Here is a 24611-nt window from a genome sequence, read left to right on the forward strand (position 1 = left end):
CGATAAAATTTGATTGTCCAGCCACTAGAAGTACAACTGTCTATGTCTTGTATCAGTAGTGCCTTCTTTTTCCTATTCTGAAGTTTTATAAAGCACGTAACGCTACACCGCCATCCTAAGACACTTAACAAACCAAGGTCCAAACGGTCAAAACATTTCTTTCAACATTTATGATTTTTGGAAAGATTGGATGCGCTTTGTAGACGATCACAAGGAAGGATACGGGCAGTGCGCCTGTCCCGTCTCCTTCCTTGTAATCCGTCTACAAAACGCATCCAATCTTACCAAATACGATGAACCAACTTGCCCAACAACGAATCCTGCTAAACGTTTACGATGCCGTCGCTTTCTCGTCAGGGCTTCGACACCACACCGCGACACAAACATAGTCCCAGCCGCTGGCCCAGCGTGCTATCGCCACTTCGAGCAACAGAACAAAGGCAGATAGCTTTGTGTTGCACTGTCCCACTGCAGATTATAGCAATTGCGCTTGGCGGGAAACCGAAACTGCCAAAAAATACTTGTAGGCTAGTTTGCCAGTCAACAGAATGCCAATCCCAAGCCTGTACTTCCCATCATTCACATGATGGTTGAACGATCGCAGCGCCAGATTTCCCTCTAGTTATACTAATATGAAACTCTATGGCCTCAAGCAATGCACCTCCTGGGCATAACGGCCGAGTCAATAGCTCAAGCAGTCATCACGCTCTGGATTAGCCGCTACAGTGTCCCTTCCACCATTACGACTGACTCTGGTTGTAAATTCAACTCCACATTGTTCACCAATATATCTCGGTTACTCAGTGTCAATCACATCAAGACTAGCTCTTACTACCCGATATCCAATGGGACCATTGAACGTTACCACCACCAATTGAAGACTTCACTCATGGCTTCGACTTTTCCATCATGCTGGATTGAGCGCCTTCCTTTCGTTATGCTTGGCATCCGCACCGCTCTTCGCAGCGACTCTTCCACCAACGCCGCTGAACTTACGTTTGGCACCACTCTAAGAGTCCCTGGCGAATTCGTCGACTCTCCCACCGTGCCTGCTGACATTTCCCATTACGCCTACCACCTACGCAGTGCTATGCGTACTGTACACCTAAATATAAAAAAATACCCACTATGACATTCGTGAAATCACTCTTGTACCAGATCTGAGTTAACTGGCAAGGAGGTTATCATACAAAATTCAAAACAAAGAAGTTTGGCATTTTTTTTTCTTCAGTAATAATTAACCTTTTCTCACCAAATGAACGGAAACAATGTTTGGAAGGAATGCTTTACTAGTCTAAACTGATTTAGTGTTACTCTTTATATGCTGCACAATACCAGATCGCATATGAACTGCCCTAAATGAGTAAGGACACTTGCCTTTTGGCTTCTTCAACATCCACCAGTTCAACAACATTTGAAAAACGGACTTTTGCGTGTGCTTCAGAAAGGCGAATCAGGGACTCCAGTTGCCGAGGGTAGGCTGACACTTGGCCACGACCACTACCAGCTCGTCGCATGTCCACATAGGCTTCTATCAAGGCTTGGCCAGCCTCTTCACTCATTTGGGGTTGCACATAGGTCCGTGCATATGCAATGTAGTCCTTCATCAGCCCCAACTCCTGAAAGTGAAAAAATAAACTTTGTTGACAAAACTTCATCAGAGCACGAGTTCCCGTTTTCAAGCTTGAGAAAAGCTTGCTAATTCGGTATTATACAGTGTGTCCCAGCTAACTTGGACCAATATATTGAAAAAGCCTATGCGTTCTTCAGAACAGAAATCGCGTGGATGTTGTTAGTGTTTATCTAAACTTACAGTACCATTTTTTTTTAGCTCGGTTTTTTTTTTTAGTAATTAGACGAGATAAATTAATTAACCTTTTAAATACAGCTTGAAACGTTCAGGTGTCAATACGAAAGTTGTGGAGCTCCACAAATATGGCCCACCCAGGAACTACCAACGAGACTGACCGTGGCCGTTTTTATTCGGGAAAAATGAAAGCCCATGGAATTTAAAAAATACCACGTGACAGCGCGCTCTGTGCGCCCGAATGCGCCACGATTACGGAGCTATCAACCGTGCTTTGTCAAAAACAGCGCTCGCTTCGCGCCTTTCGTGCTGCCCACGATAGAGCTTCGCGTTGTGCTTGGTTCCGAGATAAACGCTAGTGGGCTCTGGCGGCAGTTCAAATACAGCGTAGGTCCCGTTTCTGCGGCGATAATTGCGCTCTCACGCTAGCAGAATGCATGCGGAGGAAAAATGACAAGCTCATGAGTTCGAATTTGGGAGCAAGACCTCAACAAGCAAACACACATTATAACAAGCTTGACGCCGTGTGAATTACGCTGGTTGTCGCAAAAGGAAGAATTGTAAACTGACACGGAAGGTTGCTTTTTAGCCTCCTGTCCATTCCTTGTTGGCAAAGAATTTGTAATTTCGTATTACTTACGTGCCTTTTCCATGTCGTACAAAAGTTTCACACAGATGGCTCTTTTCATGGATGACGGTTGTAGAGATTTATTCGCTACGATGTCTGTCTAAAGAATGTGTTCAAACAAGTCGCCCTCTGCCATAATGCAGTATTGGCACCTTTTCAGCACATACAATGTAGCTTTTTTGATGACGCAAAACGGTATCTCGCTGCAGGCCTCAGCAATCTCTGCCTTTAGCGCTTCTGGTGCCGTTGTAGGTTCGCAGTACGCTCGGTCTTTCACATGTCCCCACAAGGAGAAGTCAAGAGGTGTCAAGTTCGGTGACCTTTCAGGCCATGCCACTGGTCCATGCCGCCCGACCCACTGGCGTTTGAAGGCTTCGCCAAGCCAGGCACGGGCAACGCTGCTGTTGTGAGCTGGTGCACCGTTGTGCTGATACTAAGTTCGCTTTAAAAACGCAAGAGGAAGATCACAACAAAATTCTTCTACTGGGCCTCCCAAGATGTCGTTCACATACCACTGAGCAGTGAGCATGTGGTAACAAAATATGGGGCCAATTATTCTTCCGTCAAAGATATACCGCACCACACACTGAATGACCATTGGTACTGGTGTCTGGTCTGCGCCACACAATGCGGTTTCGTATCACTCCAGTAATGCGCATTATGGATGTTGACTTTAGAATTTCTGGAGAAGGTTGCCTCATCTGTCCAGAGCACTTTGTCAACAAAATCCGGTATTATTTCGTCACTGTTCACAAGGATCTAATTTGAGAAATCAAGCCACCATTGAAAGTCTCTTTCTTGCAGCTTTTGATGCAGTTGGAGGTGATACGAATGCATTTCGGACTTTCTAAGAACTCTTGACACTGAAATGCCGACCTCACCACTTACATCACACATGCTGGAATGAGGGTTTGCAGTCACGAAAGCGAGAATGTCTCCTTCAGCTTCTTCACTGTTCTTGAAGCTACCTGTTTCTGTCAGCATCAAGTAACTCCTCATAATTGTGTTCGCGCTAGGTCTTCCCCCCCATTGCCAATTTCGGTATACCTTGGCAGCTTTCCTCTTGTCGCCCCGTGCCACTCCCAAGGCTAAGACCATGTTCGCCTTCTGCTCGCTTGAGTACGGCATGCTTTAGGCACTGCAAACAAATTCTTCAAAATGGTTGCGCGGCACGACAGTAATAGACAGTCGAGCTCACATGCATCTAGCCGCTGGCACAGTTTGGAAGAAAAGCGGCGTTGTAACAAATGATGCCCTCTCTTGCAAAGGTTCCAGATGTATGATGCATGTTTTGTGTGTATTTTTCTATTCCGCATTGACTTGAACGCTGGGAAAAAATTGCTCGTCATATCGGAATAAACAGCTGATGACGGCGCGTTCTTCGGCGACAGGCGCACGGCTGCTGACGAAGCACTTTTTCGGAGCGCCGTTGCCAGCCACTGCCAGTAATGTCATAGCCAAGCAAAAGTTGAAGCCCTTTCTCCTAAGTGAAGGGAAGGCGCGGCGCTGGCGATGTTTTTACAAATCACTCATGAGAGCACTGTAATCGTGGCGCATTCGGGCGCACGGAGCGCGCTGTCACGTGGTGTTTTTTAAACTCTGCGGGCTTTCGTTTTTCCCGAATAAAAACGGGCACGCTAAGTCTATCTCGTTGAAAGTACCTGGGTTGGGCAATATTTGTGAAGCTCCACAACTTTCCTATTGATGCCTGGACGTTTCAAGCTATATTTAAAATGTTAATTAATTAATCTCGGCTAATTACTAAAAAAAGACGAGCAAAAATGGTACTGTAAGTTTAGATAAATGCTAACAACATCCACGTGATTTCTGTTCTGAAGAACGCGTAGGTTTTTTCAAAATCTTGGTCCAAGTTAGCTGGGACACCCTGTATACAACACAAGCATTTAGTTTGTCTATCAGAAAGGAGTCCTGCAGCATATGAACAGATTACCATATATTCTTCTGGAAGGGCTGCGCTCCTAAATTTGGCTCCACATATTTAACCCTATTAGGGTCAATGACGTAAATATATAGCGCCGTCTATACGTTTAAAAAGCACGCCAATTTCCTAACTTCTTTTCTGTCATGTGCTGCCACTATGTGGGAATACAGGGAATTCTTCTTTTTCGCGTCTCCATCTCGGTTTTCGTTGCATAGTTTGTTTTAGCGCTAGTTGGCTCCCGCGCGTCTATATAGTACTACCGCTCACACATTGGCGCGCGCGCAGGCGGGTGGTGGTGTGGGTTTTGTTCCGCGGGCGGTTTCGGCTTTTTGCGCTTGCAAAACTGATGACTATCTCGTTACTAATTCCTCAAAGGGCGACCGCATGTTTGTTGCTTTGTTGCCGCAAGCAGAAATTGGAGCTTTTGCAGAATGAGGAGAGGAGTTCGGAGGAGGCCAGTGAGGCCAGGAAAATTATGTTGTAAGTAAAGAGCACGATGAATGAGAAATTCTACGGTTTCCTGATGTTAGCGATAAGGACAAACCAGCTAGTGCCGAATGTTTGCTCTTCATGTCGCCAGAACTTTCTCTAGTACAAGAAAGCAGATGCTAGGAGAGTGTGAGTGTTTTCTGCAGGGCACCGTTTTGGGAAATTCACCTTCTTTAAATAAGGATTTTAGTTTTGAGGAAGTGTGAATTTTGAAGGCAAACGAGATCGCTATGGAGAAATTCGAAGTGCAGGACGTCCTTCTAATTTGCGAGGAGTTGGGCATTTGCGCCGGCTCGGAAAAAACAAAAGGTACACTTCTCGACGTCATGAACCTAGAAGATGCGACGGCCAAAGAGGCATACAAAGCTTGGGAAACCACCGCTGAAAGAAAGCTTAAAGTAGAGGCAGCGACAGCAATCGCTACGGAGAAATTAGAAATACAGGACCTACTTATAATATGCGACGAATTAGGCATTTCTGAAGGCTCCGCAAAAATGAAAGCAGCAGTTCTCGACGTCATGAAGGCAGAAGAAGTGGTGGTCGAGGAAGCTGACAAGGCTTGGGAAACCATTGTTGAAAGAAAGCAAGAAGCAGAGGAGTGTGAGAGGTGCGAGTGTGAAGCAGTAGAGAGGCGCAAGCGAAAGGCAGAAGAGTACGAGAGGCGCGAGAAGGAGACAGCGCAATGGCACGCTCTTAGGATGGAAGAACTTGAACGCAAAAGTCAGATACTCAGACGACAGATAGTGCAACGCCAGGTCCGCACTTTCAAGGCAGGCGACGAATGACAGATAGTGCAACGCCAGGTCCGCACTTTCAAGGCAAGCGACGATATACTTAATTTCCTCGCTGATTTCTAGAGTGCGTGTGAGAAAGAGGGTGTCAGGCGGGACTTGTGGATCGATAGGTTACCAGCATTAATCCCATTGAGTATCGTTAAGTGCTTCATGAACTGCTTGTCTGAGGAGATAGCGCGTGACTACAATAGGGCTAAGAAGGCCTTGTTCAGAAGGCCTTGGTCTGGAATTTCGCACCGTCCTCAAAAGGCAAAAAGGGAGTGGCAGAATTCGTTGAGGATAGTTGCACGCGACAAAGTTTCCGCAGTACGCTGTGACAATCAGAGAGAAGCGACAAAGCGCGATATGGTGCCGGGAAGTAAAAGGGTAGCAAGTCTGTCCATAGGAATGTTAAACCAGGGACTTCAAATTACCTGGGCACGCATCAGAAAAGGGCAAAAACACAGGAGGAGACTCAGAGACTGATCGGCTGGTCCCCTAGTGAGCAGCGGTCAGAGGACCACGGAACGATTCCCGAGGCAGCTGCATGCAGTGACGAGTCAAATGTGTTCGAAGCCAAAAGCGAGAAAAACGCGGTAGGGAGCGGTGGATTTTCCGCAACAAGAAACGAAAGGCCCGTTAGGCCAACTGTGTAAGGAGGTGGAAAGTGTGGCCAGCCTACCAAAAAGAGCACAGGAAACATAGGGCCTGTTAAGCCAAGTTTATACGGAGGCAGCAAATTCGGTCGTCCTGCCAGAGTATGTTGCTTATGGCTGTTCGAATAGGTCAAAACAGATGGTGAAGAGAAAGCGTAGGCACAGGAGGAGAAAGGCGGACGCGGTCGAGACATCTAGAACTAAACGTTGTTAGATATGGAGCTGTTTCCTGCGCCTACTTCGAGTTCCCCCAGACCACATCGAATCGCAGCACAACTAATTGAGAAGCGCAGAAACACGGAAAGCACATTCCAGAGGAACGCTCGAGCAAACAAGCTGAAGGCCACAAGTTCACGTGCAAACAAGTTCGTACGCCGCCGGTAGCTATTCACTGCTTGACTCTTCCAGAAGGCGAGGGGATAGCCCGGCACTGTTGGGAGTAGGTGGGCCCTCGGACAATGGAGCCCAAGCGTCCCCCTTCTTCGCCTTTGAAGAAGGCATTTGCCACCACAGCGGGGCCGTACCGCCGGGAGTAGGTGGGCCCTCGGACAACGGAGCCCAAGCGCCCCCCTTCTCCGCCTTTGAAGAGCGCATTGCAAGTCTGCAAGGCAAGACCGCAGAGAGCCGCCGGGTGTGACACCGCGACACGGGCGCCAACCATTGGCCGAAAATGGCATCATCTGAGCGGACTCTACCATTGGCCGAACATGACGCGACTTCCAGTCCTCGAAGGGTTTAAAAGAAGCATTCCAGAGAGACCAGAGCATTCCCTGATTCACCTCTCTCGAACTTCTTGCCGCGGGCCGCAGCGTCCGAGTTGCTGCCGGCCCGTAATGACTGTACGACTGTTCATTGACGTCTCACTGCACATAATGTAAGATAAACCTCCCAAGTGTTTCATCCCGAAGTCCGTCCCTCAACCCCTACAACTGGTTGGCAGCGGTAGGATCGCCCTCGAATGCAACAGCTGGTGGCAGCGCTACGGATCAACCTTCGTCGAGAGAGATCCTAAGGAACCGGGAAGAGCGAAGAAGAGAGAGCCTTCATCGAAAGAGGTCCGAAGAAACTGGGAGTGCCGAAGAAGAGCGAGCCTTCGACCCAGGGAGTCCGGAGGAACGGGAACAGCAGACAAATGAACCGGATGGCAGGGTGCTGCAACCGTAAGTGAGCGCGTGGTTTTTTTCCTTTTGATTCGCCAGACTCAAATGTTGTGTGTTCATTTTAATAGTTCTGGGAATCGGGAATTTGTTGCATTGTGTGTTTGCACAAATTAATTAAGGAAAACAGTTCTAACCACCTGTCGGGGCAGCTGCCATGGATCTTAGAAGGTTGACGAGGTTAGACTTGTTGTTGGTGTGCGACGATTTGGGAGTTGAGGCGGACGAACGGATGAAGACGCCAGCTATCATAAAGGCGATTAACGATAGTGGCAATGATGGCAAAAGCATTGAGCTTGCTTGGGAGGTGATACAGGAGCCACGGGAGCGTGAGCGTCGTGAACGTGAGAGTGAGCGTAAGCGTGAAGAACGCGAGAATGAACGGAAGCATGAGCTTCAAGAACTTACTGTTAGGTGTGAGCGTCACGAACGTGAGAATGAACGCGAATGTGAGTATCAGGAACGTAAGCTTGAGCGTGAGCAAAAGTATGAGAGAGAGAAGGCAGCACTGATCAAAGAGATACAGTATTGTGATCAGTTAATGGCACAGAGACAACGGCTGCCTGAGAATTCTGTAGGTAGTACAGAGCGAAAGAATGAGGCAGCATCGAGCGGATTTTCGCCAAAAGCCGACGAGAAGAGTAGTGCCTGTGAGATTGGCTGCAGATTCATAAGTGAAGGGAAAAGGCTAGCTGCTAACGATGCCTTAGTGGCAACAGAGGCCGTTAAAGGCCGCGGGGAGAGCGACGAGGTGCTGTGCCAACAGATGACTGTAGAGACAGCTAGGCCAGCTGCGAACAAATTGGCACAGTTACCACGCGTGTGCGTCGCTTGTAATGTTAGCGAGGTTGCTAGCGAAGAAAAGGGTACTGCTGACCCGATAGACACGAGCACCCATGTCAGGTCAGATCTGCGTGCAGAAGTGAGGTGCGAACTGGACGATGCAGTTGAGAGTAGTTCTCGGGATGGCGAGCTCCGTAGTCCACGAGAGAACTGCATTGTTCAGGGATCGGTGCAGCTCTCCGCCAGTCTAGATAGCCTAGATAGGGATGATTCAGTTATTAATCATTCGGACTGTGTGCGTGAGACAGCGATCGAGACCGACGGGCTGTGTGTCGATGCACAGCGTGAGCTGGGCAATGTAGTAAAGGGCAGTTCGCAAGAGTGCGAGTTGCATAACTCGAGTAAAGCCTGCTGCATTGTGCCAGAGTCGGTTGAGCTGTCCGCCAGTCGAGGCAGAGAGAGTGTTGATTTAAATGTAAACCACTCAGACTGTGCGGGTAAGAGACCGATCCGGGCCGACGAAATGTGTACCAGCCAGCACGAGGCACGAGAAGGCGACATGAAAGCGAGTGCGAAGAGAAAGCGCCATAAAGAAGAAGCGCGGTAAAGACCGAAAGACGGTAACTAATGTAGCGCCGCCAAAGATGGCGAGAAACCCAAAAGAGCAGGGCGCGAAGAAAAAGGTGCGGTCGTCACGGACGATGTTGACGCATCCAAAACGTTCGAGCCACCGGTCAAAGGGGGACCGCGAAGCATGTTCTGCACGGACGCGGACAAAGGGCACGGGGCAGTTAAACTCCTCGTCGTTCCGTAGTTCTTTTCAAAGCTCAGCGTGCAGTACGAAGAAGCGCAAGGTGGCAGGACGAGACCAGGTGGGGAGTAGCGACGCGGTCAATCGAGTTTGTGAGGAAAGCGGGGCGCCAGGACGCAAATTGGCGGGAGACTGTAACGTCTTGGGGGAGCTGATAGTGAGTCAGCCCTTTTGTTGTTCCTCGGCAGCCAGAGTAGCTTTCAAACCGCGACCACCTCGGGTACGGCTCAAAGTATGAGTCAGACATAAGCGTTTGGAAAGGGAGGCCAAGAGCGCTTCCGTAGAAATGAAGTGTTTTGTTTTGTATTTTTCGGAAAGTTTTCGCGATTTGAGACTAGGATTTCTTTCAATGTGTAAGGTATGAGCTTTGTTTGTGTTTTTGTTCGAGAAGCTCCGAGATTGGAAAGATGCGTTTTATGTAAACATTAAGTCTCGCGAGATGTTGATTAATCAGTAGATAGGCTTTCTTTTTTTTGTGTGTGAGTAACCTGAAGGTCAAGGTTATCGGTGAGAGGCCTATCATAACGCGCGTGTGTTTTAGTTAACCTTCTTTCTTTTATGTGTTTTTTTATTTTCGAAGGTTAACCGTGTGGGTTTTCAGTGAGTGCATGATTTGCACTGAGAAGCGTTCTTAGTTCCATTAGCGCGTGTCCTGTGTGGACGGAAGGAAGCAGATTTATGACTGGGTTGCTCGTGTGTGTTGAGGGCAGCCGTATTCTGACTTCTTTAGTGAGCGTGCCTGGAACTAGTTATTAGAAGACGCATTATTTTAAGGGTTCTGCGGAGTGTGTAAGTCCCGCAAGTTTAATTGTTCGTTTAAGTCACGTGTCCTGTAGGACTTTCAGGGAAGAAACGTGAGTAAGCGTAAATGAAAAGTTTGCCTACAACGCCAGTACGCGTTCTGTTTAGTGACCACAAGGCTAGTGCACTTGTGATTTCGTACTTGTGAGGTTGACCAGATTGTTCAGTGGCACCAATACGTGCGATAAGTACGCCACTGCGATAGATTGGAAACATGCTGTTCGTGTAGTTAGGCCACTTAAGTTATGTTCGGCTGTTTTCATTTCTTGTTTGCATCGTCAACGACCCTTTGTTTTGCAACAACAATGGTACTCTGGTCTTGTCGGCGTTCGGGGAGAAATGGATAGCGGTTTGGAAGGGTGGTTGGAACTGTTTAGTCAAAATTGGGGAAATAAAAGATCAGGGTTCATTTTGACTCAGTAATAGCCTGGCGAGTCAGGGGTGAAGAGCCTGCGCTTACGCGTGGTGCAGCGCTGTGTTGTTTTGTTTGTTTGACGTATGTTCTCCAGGGCCCAGGATCCCGAAGTTCGTCAAACGAGGCTCGACACCAATACCCTGCAGGTTCTTTCAGTGTTCCTCATGGCCAGCGAATTGAGTTCACCGGCCATTCAGAACAACCGGGGCGAGGACGAGCTGTTAGATATGGAGCTGTTTCCTGCGCCTACTTCGAGTTCCCCCAGACCACATCGAATCGCAGCACAACTAATTGAGAAGCGCAGAAACACGGAAAGCACATTCCAGAGGAACGCTCGAGCAAACAAGTTGAAGGCCACAAGTTCACGTGCAAACAAGTTCGTACGCCGCCGGTAGCTATTCACTGCTTGACTCTTCCAGAAGGCGAGGGGATAGCCCGGCACTGTTGGGAGTAGGTGGGCCCTCGGACAATGGAGCCCAAGCGTCCCCCTTCTTCGCCTTTGAAGAAGGCATTTGCCACCACAGCGGGGCCGTACCGCCGGGAGTAGGTGGGCCCTCGGACAACGGAGCCCAAGCGTCCCCCTTCTCCGCCTTTGAAGAGCGCATTGCAAGTCTGCAAGGCAAGACCGCAGAGAGCCGCCGGGTGTGACACCGCGACACGGGCGCCAACCATTGGCCGAAAATGGCATCATCTGAGCGGACTCTACCATTGGCCGAACATGACGCGACTTCCAGTCCTCGAAGGGTTTAAAAGAAGCATTCCAGAGAGACCAGAGCATTCCCTGATTCACCTCTCTCGAACTTCTTGCCGCGGGCCGCAGCGTCCGAGTTGCTGCCGGCCCGTAATGACTGTACGACTGTTCATTGACGTCTCACTGTAATGACGTCTCATAATGTAAAATAAACCTCCCAAGTTGTTTTCATCCCGAAGTCCGTCCCCAACTCCTACAACGTGCAGAGCGCCAAGGCGACAGAGGCAAAGGTGCGAAAGTCCGAATCCGGCCGAAGACTGTGAAAATGCGAAGAACGGTAAAGTTTACGCGTTTGCAGAGATCAGAGATCGGCGTGATGCACATCGCGAAAAAGAGTTTCGCGAAGATTCAGGCATAGTAACCGTCACTTAGACGCATCGAGGGCATCTCGTTGTAAGCAGCGGGACAAAGGGAAGCGTCCTGTAGGCTGGTACAAGAGCTGGTCACTCGCGAGGGCAAAGAAAGTCAACTGCCCAGCACCTAAGCGGAAAATGCGTGCGCGGGTCTGTGAATGTACCCTTCTAGTACATGGAAGCTGTTGTTTTAAAGTCGCAGCTATGAGGAGTGTTAGGCGAATTGGCGGCTTTGACCTTCTTCGCGACCGCACTTTGTGAGAACCCCGGAAGGCGCGACCCTCTCGAGCTCGTCTGAAAGGATTTGTTAAGGCCTGAAAAAGAAATCAGGTAGAAGCGTTGCAAATTGTTTTGTTCTTTTGTATTCATTTTGTAGGAGATTACCGTATTTACACGATTGTAAGTCGACCCCCCCATATCGCGTGACAAGAGAGAGAGCATACCCGAGGGCGCATTCGATAACGAAAATTTCTTAGTAGCTGACATGGTCACTGGACTACTCGTCTTCACTAGTGTTGCCATTGTCATCGTTGCTGTGGTCCCACAGCGCGTCGTGGTCCAGCGAAATTTCACATTTGGCAAACGACCGAACCAGGACATCTTGTGAAACAGCAGCCCACGCCAAACGCACCCAACCACACGCAGTCGTCAGGGAGGCTCTTTTGACAGGTCCGGTTGGCGTAATTTCGCCGTCTTCTGCCGCCAGCCACTCGTACTCACGGCGGAGCAGGGCCTTAAAATTAAGGTGAAGGTCCGGGCTTGTTTCATGACCATGTCGCACTTCACTGGCAGGGACCGACCACGCATTTCAGCGACGTACGCCCCAAGCTTAGCCTACAGCTCCAGAATGCATCCAGACTTCGGCACGTAGGAAATTTCTCACTTGTCGTTACAGGCGAAAATTTCGCTTCGCTGCAGTCGCCACTCTTGCACCACCCGTTCAGAAACATCGAAATTGCGGCCCGCTGCGCAGTGATTTGTTTCTTTGGCGTAAAGGACGGCAGCCCTCTTGAACGCTGCTGTGAACGAGTGCCGAATGCTTAGTGGGCCTGGAGCACCCATGACGACTGGGGAAGCATAGACGTAGCACGTAGACGGCAGTCAAGTGGAACGCATCAAACCAATGCCAATGCCTTTCAACAGAGAAAGAGAAACCCGCGAGCAGTGTCTGCTCTTTCACGAACTACCGACACAGAACACCTATACAAACTTCTACTGATACTCCCCGCAAGCGCCGCCGTTCTGAGGGTGCCGCCGCAAATGGGAACAGCGGCGCTTCCATCAACTATCGATACCGCCCCCCCATGAGTGTTGCATGCACTGTAAAACTCAAAAATGTTGAAAAACCCTTCCGAAAAGCGAACAAACACGCGGGATAGCGAAAAGATACGGGTAGGGCTATAGAGCAAACATAAAATTGTAGCTACGTTGTAGCTCCCGTTGGTCTCGCTTTTTTGGCGGGGCTATGTTTTGGTTTCGATTGTAAGTCGACCCCCCAACTTCAAACTTTCAAATATAAAAAAAGCAGTCGACTTACAATCGTGTAAATACGGTAGTTTCACGCTGAACGTTTGATAATGCGTAAGAAATACCACAATCTTGTTTTTTAAGTTATTAGCAATTTGGGCTCAGGTTAGTTCCGTAGCTTGAAGTGGAAAGTGTACATGACCACATGTAAGGCAAACAGGTGCAATGTTGCATAAAGTTTGGAACGGTCACGCGCAAGTTGCACAAGTGTGAGTTCATAACGAGTCACGTGAGTTGTTTGTGTGAGTTCATAACGAGTCACGTTTGATTTGGCAGGAGCGCTTTTGGAGGCACGTTTTGCAAATTGCGTTTATGAGCTTTAATTTCTTCGACGACATTAATATTTTGGATTGTTTAAGTTTGAGGAACTTATGTTAGAAAGAAGGCATCGTTCGTCTCTTCTGCTCATGGTATGGCAGATTTTTTTTTTTTTTTAGTTTGATTACTTTCATGAAAATGTGATAGCTGAACGCTGGAGAAGGGAATGCGTCAGTGTTTAGACTCTTTTCTTGATGAAGGCTGAAAATAAAGAGCCTCAATGTAAGTTTAAGTGCAGCTTGTTTTGGACAATCTGCACAAATTCTTTGAAGTTTTGTTACTATTGGTCGGATGTGGTGATTTATTCTAATCACGCTGCATCGTATTAGCATCATTAAGAAGCGCGCTAGAAGAAAAGCGGAATAAGTGAGGCCTTCTGAGCCTATTTAGTAACGTGAGAAGATTTTCAGACGGTTTTCCTATTTGCTGATTTCGCAATTTGGAGTTCGGTAATGATCATGTAGCTATCTGGTGCTAAGTGACAGACAAAGTAATTAAGGCCAGTTCTCCCTTCGCCTTCCTTACCTGAGGAAGCTCTAATTCATGATTACTTAGCTTGATTACGTAAACTTGTTTGTGTCTATTTGAGAGGACACATAATTGGGAGTTTCTGGGTACTTGTCCAAATCAATGTGAACCTTGTGTTTCAGGGTTTTCTGTTTGGAAGGGGGTTGTCGGATTTTTTTGAATTCGTAGTCTGGTGATGAGAGTGGCGTGCACGTGGCGCTTGAGGCATTTTGCGTGGCTGACAACGGTCGCTCCTAGGAGCTTGTCTCCTTGCAGTTATGCAGTCCAGTCAGATAATCATTCTCAGACGCTGCGGCACATGGCTTCAAACAATGCAGGCATCGAGCCGGCCGAGCTGCATCGAGCTACTCGACCTCCCGATGCACCATCTGGCGGCGGGGGTGCTGCTGTGCTCGGCAGCTGTTCAGAGAAGGGGAATGCTACCCCTGCAACATGCAGTTGTCACACTTCACGCCACGATTTTTCACACCTGTTAGCAGCCCAAAATAGCCTGTCCACACCGGAGTGAAGGTCCGTACAAGGCTACGCTTCGTGTCACCTGTCAGCCACACAAACTGGCATGACTACGCCGGGGATCGGAGTCAGCATGCGTTCCCCCTACTTTCCCTGTTTGTGCCCAGTGATGTGCGTGCGTTTCAGACCTAGCGCACCGAAAGGGGCAACCACTTCACCAACGCCGGGATTGGTCTCCTGACGCCATCTGTCTCCAGAGGGCGGATTGGTGGAAACCATGAACAATGACGACGCAGGCATAAAAAGCGGATCCGGACGGCTGAGGAGTAGGACGCTCGTAAACAGTGCGACTCAGACATGCCAAGACGCTACCAAAGTGTGCTCCGATAGTTGGAGCCGTTTTGTAATCTCAACCATGTACCTTTTTGAATATATTTCTTTTTTACTTTATTCTCTTAAATGTTGCTCGGAACCCTTTGGTTGGCCGCCCGACTTCGCAATAGTGGTAGTCAGCGGTGAGATTGACCTCACGGAACTTGGGACGTGCTGACCATTGCAACAGTACACAGTAAAATTCTCATAGACTGCCGTCTACTTGTGTGTACTTCTATGTACTTGTGGCTGTACCATTTTCCTAACTGCTGCGTCATTTTTGCATTGTCCCGTCTGCAAGATATGAGCAGTGCTCTGCACATTTCCTAACTACGAGACTAGTGAAAGGGCAACATTTGTGGCTATATTGTAACATTAACACTTCTCACCATTTGCTCCTCTTCTGCTTCTTCTGGTTTTTTGTAGTACAAGGAAACAAGGTGTTGGGCCAGTTTTCTATCATAGCGTTGGTCTTGTGGATCCAGCATGAGAAAAATGAGATCAAACCTAAAGGGGTGGGGGGAGAAAAAAAGATAGGTAAATTAGATAGCTTTAACAGTTATCCTTCACACAACCTAGACACAGGCAGAGGTACACAAGCTACTTAACTGTTCTTAGAGGAGCCCTGCCTGTCTTTCAGCTTTATCTGAAGGCTCTTAAAATAATACGTCTTTTGGCTAATTACTGATGTAAGATATTATCCTGCTTAAACCTGTAACTGCAAGGTTCTTATATTTCAGATAGATAGTCAATTTCAACCACATATAGTGCTATAATGACCTACACATATTTTGTTGACTGTGCAAGCCTTCACATAGGAAAATATACTTTCTTCACTGGGCTTGACTGTGCAGAAAAAAATAGCAATTATAAAATATTTGAGGAGGTTTGGCAAGTTACAACATACACCTGTTGTTAAAGATATAAGCATAGCAGCGCGCTGGTGCTGTGATGAGATATCCGACTCTGGGTCTAAGACGGGTTTTTAAATCCAGATAAATGGCTGTCCCAAGACCACGAAAGTTAGAACATCATCATCATCATCATCATCATCAGCCCAATTACGCCCACTGCAGGGCAAAGGCCTATCCCATACTTCTCCAACTACCCCGGTCATGTACTAATTGTGGCCATGTTGTCCCTGCAAACGCCTTAATGTCATCCGCCCACCTAACTTTCTGCTGCCCCCTGCTACGCTTCCCTTCCCTTGGAATCCAGTCCGCAACCCTTAGTGACCATCGGTTCTCTTCCCTCCTCATTACATGTCCGGCCCATGCCCATTTCTTTTTCTTGATTTCAACTAAGATGTCGTTTACCCGCGTTTGTTGCCTCACCCAATCTGCTCTTTTCTTATCCCTTAACGTTACACCCATCATTCTTCTTTCCATAGCTCGTTGCGTCGTCCTCAATTTCGGCAGAACCCTTTTCGTAAGCCTCCAGGTTTCTGCCCCATATGTGAGTACTGGTAACACACAGCTGTTATACACTTTCCTTTTGAGGGATAGTGGCAACCTGCTGTTCATGATTTGAGAATGCCTGCCAAACGCACCCCAGCCGATTCTTATTCTTCTGGTTATTTCAGTCTCATGATCCGGATCCGCGGTCACTACCTGCCCTAAGTAGATGTATTCCCTTACCACTTCCAGTGTTTCGCTACCTATCGTAAACTGCTGTTCTCTTCCGAGACTGCTAAACATTACTTTAGTTTTCTGCAGATTAATTTTCAGACCCACCCTTCTGCTTTGCCTCTCCAGGTCAGTGAGCATGCATTGCAATTGGTCTCCTGAGTTACTAAGCAAGGCAATATCATCAGCGAATCGCAAGTTGCTAAGGTATTCATCAACTTTTATCCCCAATTCTTCCCACTCCAGGCCTCTGAATACCTCCTGTAAACATGCTGTGAATAGCATTGGAGAGATCGTATCTCCCTGTCTGACACCTTTCTTTATAGGGATTTTGTTGCTTTCTTTGTGGAGGACTACGGTGGCTGTGGAGCGGCTATAGATATCTTCCAGTATTTTTACATATGGCTCATCTACACCCTGATTCCGTAATGCCTCCATGACTGCTGAGGTTTAGACTGAATCAAACGCTTTCTCGTAATCAATGAAAGCTATATATAAGGGTTGGTTATATTCTGCACATTTCTCTATCGCTTGATTTATAGTGTGAATATGGTCTATTGTTGAGTAGCCTTTACGGAATCCTGCCTGGTCCTTTGGTTGACAGAAGTCTAAGGTGTTCCTGATTCTATTTGCGATGACCTTAGTAAATACTTTGTAGGCAACGGACAGTAAACTGATCGGTCTATAATTTTTCAAGTCTTTGGCGTCACCTTTCTTATGGATTAGGATTATGTTAGCGTTCTTCCAAGATTCCGGTACGCTCGAGGTTATGAGGCATTGCGTATACAGGGTGGCCAGTTTCTGGCCACCCTGTATCAATCTGGCCACCATCCTTCAACAAATCTGCTGTTACCTGATCCTCCCCAGCTGCCTTCCCCCTTTGCATAGCTCCTAAGGCTTTCTTTACTTCTTCTGGCGTTACCTGTGGGATTTCGAATTCCTCTAGGCTATTCTCTCTTCCACTATCGTCGTGGGTGCCACTGGTACTGTATAAATCTCTATAGAACTCCTCAGCCACTTGAACTATCTCATCCATATTAGTAACGATATTGCCGGCTTTGTCTCTTAACGCACACATTTGATTCTTGCCTATTCCTAGTTTCTTCTTCACTGTTTTTAGGCTTCCTCCGTTCCTGAGAGCCTGTTCAATTCTATCCATATTATAGTTCCTGATGTCCGCTGTCTTACACTTGTTGATTAACTTAGAAAGTTCTGCCAGTTCTATTCTAGCTGTAGGGTTAGAGGCTTTCATACATTGGCGTTTCTTGATCAGATCTTTCGTCTCCTGCGATAGCTTACTGGTTTCCTGTCTAACGGCGTTACCACCGACTTCTATTGCGCACTCCTTAATGATGCCCATGAGATTGTCGTTCATTGCTTCAACACTAAGGTCTTCTTCCTGAGTTAAAGCCGAATACCTGTTCTGTAGCTTGATCCGGAATTCCTCTAGTTTCCCTCTTACCGCTAACTCATTGATTGGCTTCTTGTGTACCAGTTTCTTCCGTTCCCCCCTCAAGTCTAGGCTAATTCGAGTTCTTACCATCCTATGGTCACTGCAGCGTACCTTGCCGAGCACGTCTACATCTTGTATGATGCCAGGGTTCGCGCAGAGTATGAAGTCGATTTCATTTCTAGTCTCACCATTCGGGCTCCTCCACGTCCACTTTCGACTAACCCGCTTGCGGAAAAAGGTATTCATTATCCGCATATTATTCTGTTCTGCAAACTCTACTAATAACTCTCCTCTGCTATTCCTAGATCCTATGCCATATTCCCCCACTGACTTGTCTCCAGCCTGCTTCTTGCCTACCCTGGCATTGAAGTCGCCCATCAGTATAGTGTATTTTGTTTTGACTTTACCTATCGCCGATTCCACGTCTTCATAAAAGCTTTCGACTTCCTGGTCATCATGACTGCATGTAGGGGTATAGACTTGTACCACCTTCAATTTGTATCTCTTATTAAGTTTCACAACAAGACCTGCCACCCTCTCGTTAATGCTATAGAATTCCTGTATGTTACCAGCTATTTCCTTATTAATCAGGAATCCGACTCCTAGTTCTCGTCTCTCCGCTAAGCCCTGGTAACACAGTACATGCCCGCTTTTTAGCACTGTATATGCTTCTTTCGTCCTCCTAACCTCACTGAGCCCTATTATATCCATTTACTACCCTCTAATTCCTCCAATAACACTGCTAGACTCGCCTCACTAGATAGCGTTCTAACGTTAAACGTTGCCAGGTTCATATTCCAATGGCGGCCTGTCCGGAGCCAGGTATTCTTAGCACCCTCTGCAGCGTCACAGATCTGACCGCCGCCGTGGTCAGTTGCTTCGCGGCTGCTGGGGACTGAGGGCCGGGGTTTGATTGTTGTATTCATACAGGAGGTTGTGGCCAAGTACTGCACCAGGGTGGCCAATCCTGCTCTGGTGAGAGAGTGCGTTACCGGTTCTGGTCACCGGGATCAGGCCGCACTCCAGGCCTGTTTGTGTAATTTTCTCAACACACGGTTTTTTTATTTTTGTATTTTCCGGTGGAGAATTGCACGGCACCGGGATTTGAATCACGGTCCTCTTGAACGGGAGACGGATACTCTAACGTCCCCGCAGGAGTTAAATTAAAAATTAAATTATGGTGTTTTACGTGACAAAACCACTTTCTGATTATGAGGCACGCCGTAGTGGAGGACTCCGAAAATTTCGACCACCTGGGGTTCTTTAACGTGCACCTAATTCTAAGTACACGGGTGTTTTCGCATTTCGCCCCCATCGAAATGCGGCCGCCGTGGCCGGGATTCGATCCCGCGAGCTTGTGCTCAGCAGCCTAACACCATAGCCACTGAGAAACGACGGCGGGTCCCGCAGGAGTTGTACGCCACATTTAACCTGCAGTGGTGCCCTATTTGATCAGTCAAGGTGGACCACTCTGAGATCGGTTATACCGCACGGATGGCACTCAGCTAGAGAATCTGGTATTTATGACCTGCACATGTGTGGCCATACATAATTGAGGATATATATAATTTTTTCTAAGAGGGTTTCCGTACAGTGATAAAATGAAGGAAAAGACATTAAAAAAGAAAAAAGGAACATAACATGTGATTTGAACTCGTGACCCTTGAATGTTGCCCGGAAAGGTAGCTCAGTCGGTTGGTTCGTCAAGCCACAGGTTAGTTTCAAGCGCCAAAGCTCCTGCTCCGAGCCTTATACTTACGTGGAAAGGGACTGATGTTGTCCGCGAAAGTCGATTTTTGCTGATTCCGAGTGGTTGGAAGGCATAATTTCTTGGAAAAATGGCCGGCAGAGGAGAAGAGTGAGCTCGAGCGGCTTTAGAGACTAGGAAAACTGCCTTAAAATATTTAGACTTGAGGGAAAGCTTCGTTAACAAACTATAACACGGCAATCAGCACTCGAATATGATTATAACCCTAATAATAATTGTAAATATTCATCTCATCTATAGGATCTAATGCGCGCGCTGTTGCTTTGTCTCTGCGTGTAGTAGTTAAGAGAGCCAGTTTAAGGGCGGAGAAGAAGGAAGGAAAGGAAAGTCTCTGAAGCAAACTTGCAGCGCCGTGGTTTTAAAGCGCAACCGTGGTAGAGAAACGGAAGACGATATAAGCGTGCCTGGCCATGATACGCACACGACAAACTCTTTAATCAAGTCCAGCAACGATGGTAGCCCTCCGCACAAACGTATGGCATATAGAATGCCAACATAATCGTTACAAAAACTAATGTGAGCACATCACTCGAAAATGTCACTGTAAAAATAGCACTAAAAAAACAAGGGGGGGGGGGGGGAGGGGGGGTATGGCTTTTCAGTGTCACAACCTGAGTTGCTACTATCAACGCCGCACATTAAAACCAGTGGGCCATTTGTAAATGTCTTACTATTCAAGTACAAAAAAGGTAAAACTAAAATACTCTCCACCATAGACTAGTAGAAAAAAGTATTGGGGGGAATTATGAAACAAAATTTTATTCTGAAAGCCTTTGTGCTCATGCTTCCTTCCTGAGGGCATGGCACTTTGAAAAATGTAATCTATGGATGGGCTTTTGGTTGAAAAAAACCCTTGCTGGGCGACTAATACAGCTATTTAAACATGGTCCATCGCCTATTACACACTTAAAAGGCCCCTCACCAGGTCTGGCCATTTTGAGCTGACAAGCGCAAAGCATACATTGCACGATATGATTGTGTCTGCAAATTATTATGATTGGTATGCGCGGCAGAAAGATCTGAAATTTCAAACTGAAGGTTGTTTTTCCTTCTCCTTTTTCCTTCCAAACAGGAGGATGTCGTACTCGCGTGCCTGCGCCTACGTACTAGTGTTCGCAGTGTGACGTCGCTCGTGGCGACATGCGTCTTCGAGAATTATTCAAGACATCTGTTATCTGTGCGATCTGCTGCTTGAATTGACGAATTGAAGTTTAGAGAAATAAAAAACCCACGAATGGAATGTCTACGTGTTTTATTTTACTCTGCACCGAAGCAAGAGAGATGTACTTCCGCTTCGTATGCTTGTTCTCATGGTACTGCGGTCACGTGCGCAGGTACCGAAACTATGCCATTTTCTACCGTGTTCCAGCGTGTGATCACGCTCTGCGATCCGCTTGTTCTGCCTCAGTATTCGTGTAGCACTGAATTATACCGCTAATCATGTTTCCTTGTGCACAACGCACAAAATCGCTCGCTGTGCGAACTAGACAACAGCTTGCGTGCGACGCCGTCAGCGGAAATGCATGCAGCGGTGGGGAAAAAAAAAAAACGAGGAGAAAAAAAAAAAAAAATGAAGGCGAGGCCTGTGACGTATGCGTCACGCGATCCTCGAGGTCCGGTATGGGAGAACGCAGGGAAGGAATTTCACTTGCCAAGGCTAGGGGGCGAGTGGAGAGAGCGTCTTGCTTGGCAGCGGAGCCTGCCTGGTTAAGTCATGGGCTCGCGGCACTGACATATTTCTATCTCAGCTATTAATGAGCCCATTTGAAAAATGTTTGCGGCAGAATACTCCCTAGAGGACACGTAACAACTTCCAGCATATAACCCAAATTTGCTATGGGGCCTGGTGAAGGGCCCTTTAAAGGACTGCTCTTCATGCAATACGGCAGAGCTGTTCGACCACTGCAAAAGTATATTAGGACCAGGCATACTTATTTCTTCTGTCCCAAAGTTATCTCCGTCACACTTCTCTTGTTCCACATTTAATGTTCCATGGTTGAATGCACATATCCATTTCATTGTAAATCACATCCCATGGTGTGACACATAGAGGTTTTGTTTACCCTTTAGCCCATGCTACATTTTATTATCTCTAAATTTTCAAGACAGTGGAAAATATTCAGTGATCATTCAGATATTCAGTCTTTTTCTAAAGGTTCATATACAATTATAAAATTTCCCTATTGTACTATTTCACTACTACTAAATTCATTAAATTATTTATCAAACAATGACGTCTTGCATGGTAACAGGACATTGACAAGGCCACAAGATCAACGAAACATCAGCGCTGATTGTGTCTTGATTATGGAAAAAGTGACCATCATTTGCAATTGTTGGAAGAAAGAAATAGTGCGCATCTCCCATTACGAGATGCAATGGGCGCATACCTATTTTGCAAGAGGAGAGAAAGATGCGTGATTAAGTCTTCAAGGCGCTTTATTTTTACTGTCAGTCATCGTGCAGCCTGGGACCTTTCTGTTGAAAAAGTGTTGCTTAAGTCGCACTGTGCTGCATAATTGTTGTGTGCCGTTGTGCACAAGCAACACAAATAAGGATCCAGGGATCCGCTGCCACGAGTTTCTGCCAAGCATAGAACGATGAGCAGCGTGGCTAAACAAAATATCCTGGTAAGGTATTTGGGGAAAGGAAGCAAATGGAATTGGCTGGGCCGATCCCCAACCTCAGTCATCCACCAATGGGACTGTGCTGCTGGCGCGCTTGCACAGTATGCACAAGTGAAAAGCACCCTAAATAAAGCAGGTTATAAAAGTCGCACTGTGCTGCATAATTGTTGTGTGCCGTTGTGCACAAGCAACACAAATAAGGATCCAGGGATCCGCTGCCACGAGTTTCTGCCAAGCATTGAACGATGAGCAGCGTGGCTTAACAAAATATCCTGGTAAGGTATTTGGGGAAAGGAAGCAAATGGAATTGGCTGGGCCGATCCCCAACCTCAGTCATCCACCAATGGGACTGTGCTGCTGGCGCGCTTGCACAGTATGCACAAGTGAAAAGCACCCTAAATAAAGCAGGTTATAAAAGCATAGAACACTCTTGCTAGTGCCTCAAGGACCTCTAAAAAGAACCATTATTAAGAACTTAGCTCTGCACAAAGCTTTGCTTGCTTTGTGAGCCCATGCTTTTCATGGGATACATACGCACTTTTAATATTAACGATAATTTACTCATAGATGCAGATCACAAGCAGCAGCAAAGACTGACAGTAATGTGTTGCTTGTCAGTGACAACCAACACTGTTTTTAGACCACAGTGACATTTTCAGCGACATTGTTGTTGCCAAGTTTACCTGCTTTAGGAACTTGTCTGAATGAAGCTGCTTGAACTAAGTACCCCTCTGGTGTCTTCAACATCAGAAAACCTCGAAGAGTACAGCCGGAGATCAACGAGCAAAACATTTTTGCAAACAAATTTTTTTCGTACAAATTTATGAAATATTTGTGAAATCATTTGTATTTATAAACATTAAGAAAAATTCGGAAGAGTTGGTAGGTGTGCTAGGGCTTCCCAGATGTGAAATTTAAAACCCTTGGTTAAAGGGGCTCTGGAATACTTTTCTAACATCATATGTTGAATTCCAATGGTAGATCCAGATCAAGTTTTTCTGCTCTGTATGGAACAACCCTATTAAAATGGCAGAATGAGAGCGTGAGTTGTGTGTTCCAATGGCAGATTGGGACCAGCCACTGATTCCGAATCGCTCTACGTAGCAAAAATATTAGCTCCGCTGAAATCGGCAGATTTGACCAGAAGTCCGCATGGTGTATTTCCTTCACCGGCCTCTGCTGCCTGCCACGGTCGCCTGTTTCCGGTCGCGGGCAGGTAAGGTGTACTGGAATGGGGCAGTGTATTGTCTGTACAACAAAACAATAGGATAATCGTGGATGCTTCTGCCATAACGCCACCAGTAGGGAGCTGCGATCGACTGGCATGCCTAGCGCACAAAATTTAAACATGTGGTGCAAAATTTTCTGCATTTATAAACTAAAATGCTCTCAAGACACAAATAAAATTATTATAATTTGCAAAAGATAAATAATACAAACTGTTCGGATACACCAATAATACAGTCTAAGCTTGCACATTTCCAACCACAGATCATGCAGTGTTCCTGATCATCTGCTCAGCGTTTCGGTTGCAGAAGACAAACACTCCTCTGCTTGTTCTGTTCAGTAATCACTCATATGTTTTTATTATTTCAAAAGACACTAGAATGAGAAGCCCAGAAGGAGCACCTGCACTGTGGCTGGTGGTATGCACGTGATTTCTTTCATGTTGCATCAGCCAGAAAAGCAGTCGCAAGGTTTCACTGAACGATATATATATATACACTGCTCTGTGATGAATGCAGCCACAATTGTTTGTATATTTCACTCTGAGAAAGGGCACCGGAAGGCAAGAATACAGCCAGTTTTCTCAATGTGCCCGATCTGAAGCAGCCCAGGGTTGTTCTCATGCTTATGCAGGAACCTCAATGCACACAATAAAGAAAAGACATTTACAAACCCAGCTTTTGCCGTGCACATAAAGAATGTGCGAACATGGTATGAAAAGCCACAGCAAGCAATTGGCGAGCTCTGCATGTACATGCATGACGCGACAACCATAACTGCCAATCCCAGAGGCCCTGTGTTGCACCATTATTTTTCCTCTTGCCGTCAATGACTCCAAGCTGCAGCGACACATGGTGCTGCAGTAGACCAGCGTACTCCAACACCCCCGGCTGTCATCACAAAAAGAGACATGTTTTTGCCGCCATTTGACACACGGCCCTATTCCAGTACATTATAGCCATGGACGACATGGAAAACATGGACGCTACGTCGTGCCGTGTGTTTTTGTTCCTGCTCCTGGATAGGGCCAGCTCCGTCTCAGACACTATAAGTTCCAATTCCAGTGACGATTCTTCCAACAAAGAAGAAAAACAAACGCACAGAATTCCAGGATGATCCAGATGATAGTGGTGATGGTGATGAAGCACGCATTCCATTCACAGATTTGACAAGAGCTATCTCAGTCGGAACAAGGTGCTCCATTCATGATCCGGCCGAGCACTCGCGATCTGCCATTGGAATTCAACAATAGACTGACCTGACTATTAACTCTTTCAGTACGGCGCCATAGGCCATCGGACACAGAGTTCCGATGACTTTGAATCTCCCGCAAAATTTTAAACCACC

General features: G+C 47.0%; 1 protein-coding gene across 3 annotated transcripts in view; it reads right to left on the reverse strand.

Moving 5' to 3' along the window:
• The window catches only part of dpa (disc proliferation abnormal), a 153170-nt gene that overhangs the window by 10009 nt on the left and 118550 nt on the right, over positions 1 to 24611 (reverse strand). For all 3 annotated transcript variants that reach the window (XM_050193597.3, XM_055061905.2, XM_050193599.3), the window contains 2 exons: positions 14954 to 15071; positions 1378 to 1619 (listed from right to left, as the gene is read on the reverse strand). In XM_050193597.3, coding sequence (XP_050049554.2) covers positions 1378 to 1619; positions 14954 to 15071 — 360 coding nt within the window. The remainder of the gene's footprint in view (positions 1 to 1377; positions 1620 to 14953; positions 15072 to 24611) is intronic.

Source organism: Dermacentor andersoni, chromosome 1 (assembly GCF_023375885.2).
Source record: "Dermacentor andersoni chromosome 1, qqDerAnde1_hic_scaffold, whole genome shotgun sequence".
Classification (NCBI taxonomy): Eukaryota; Metazoa; Arthropoda; class Arachnida; order Ixodida; family Ixodidae; genus Dermacentor; species Dermacentor andersoni.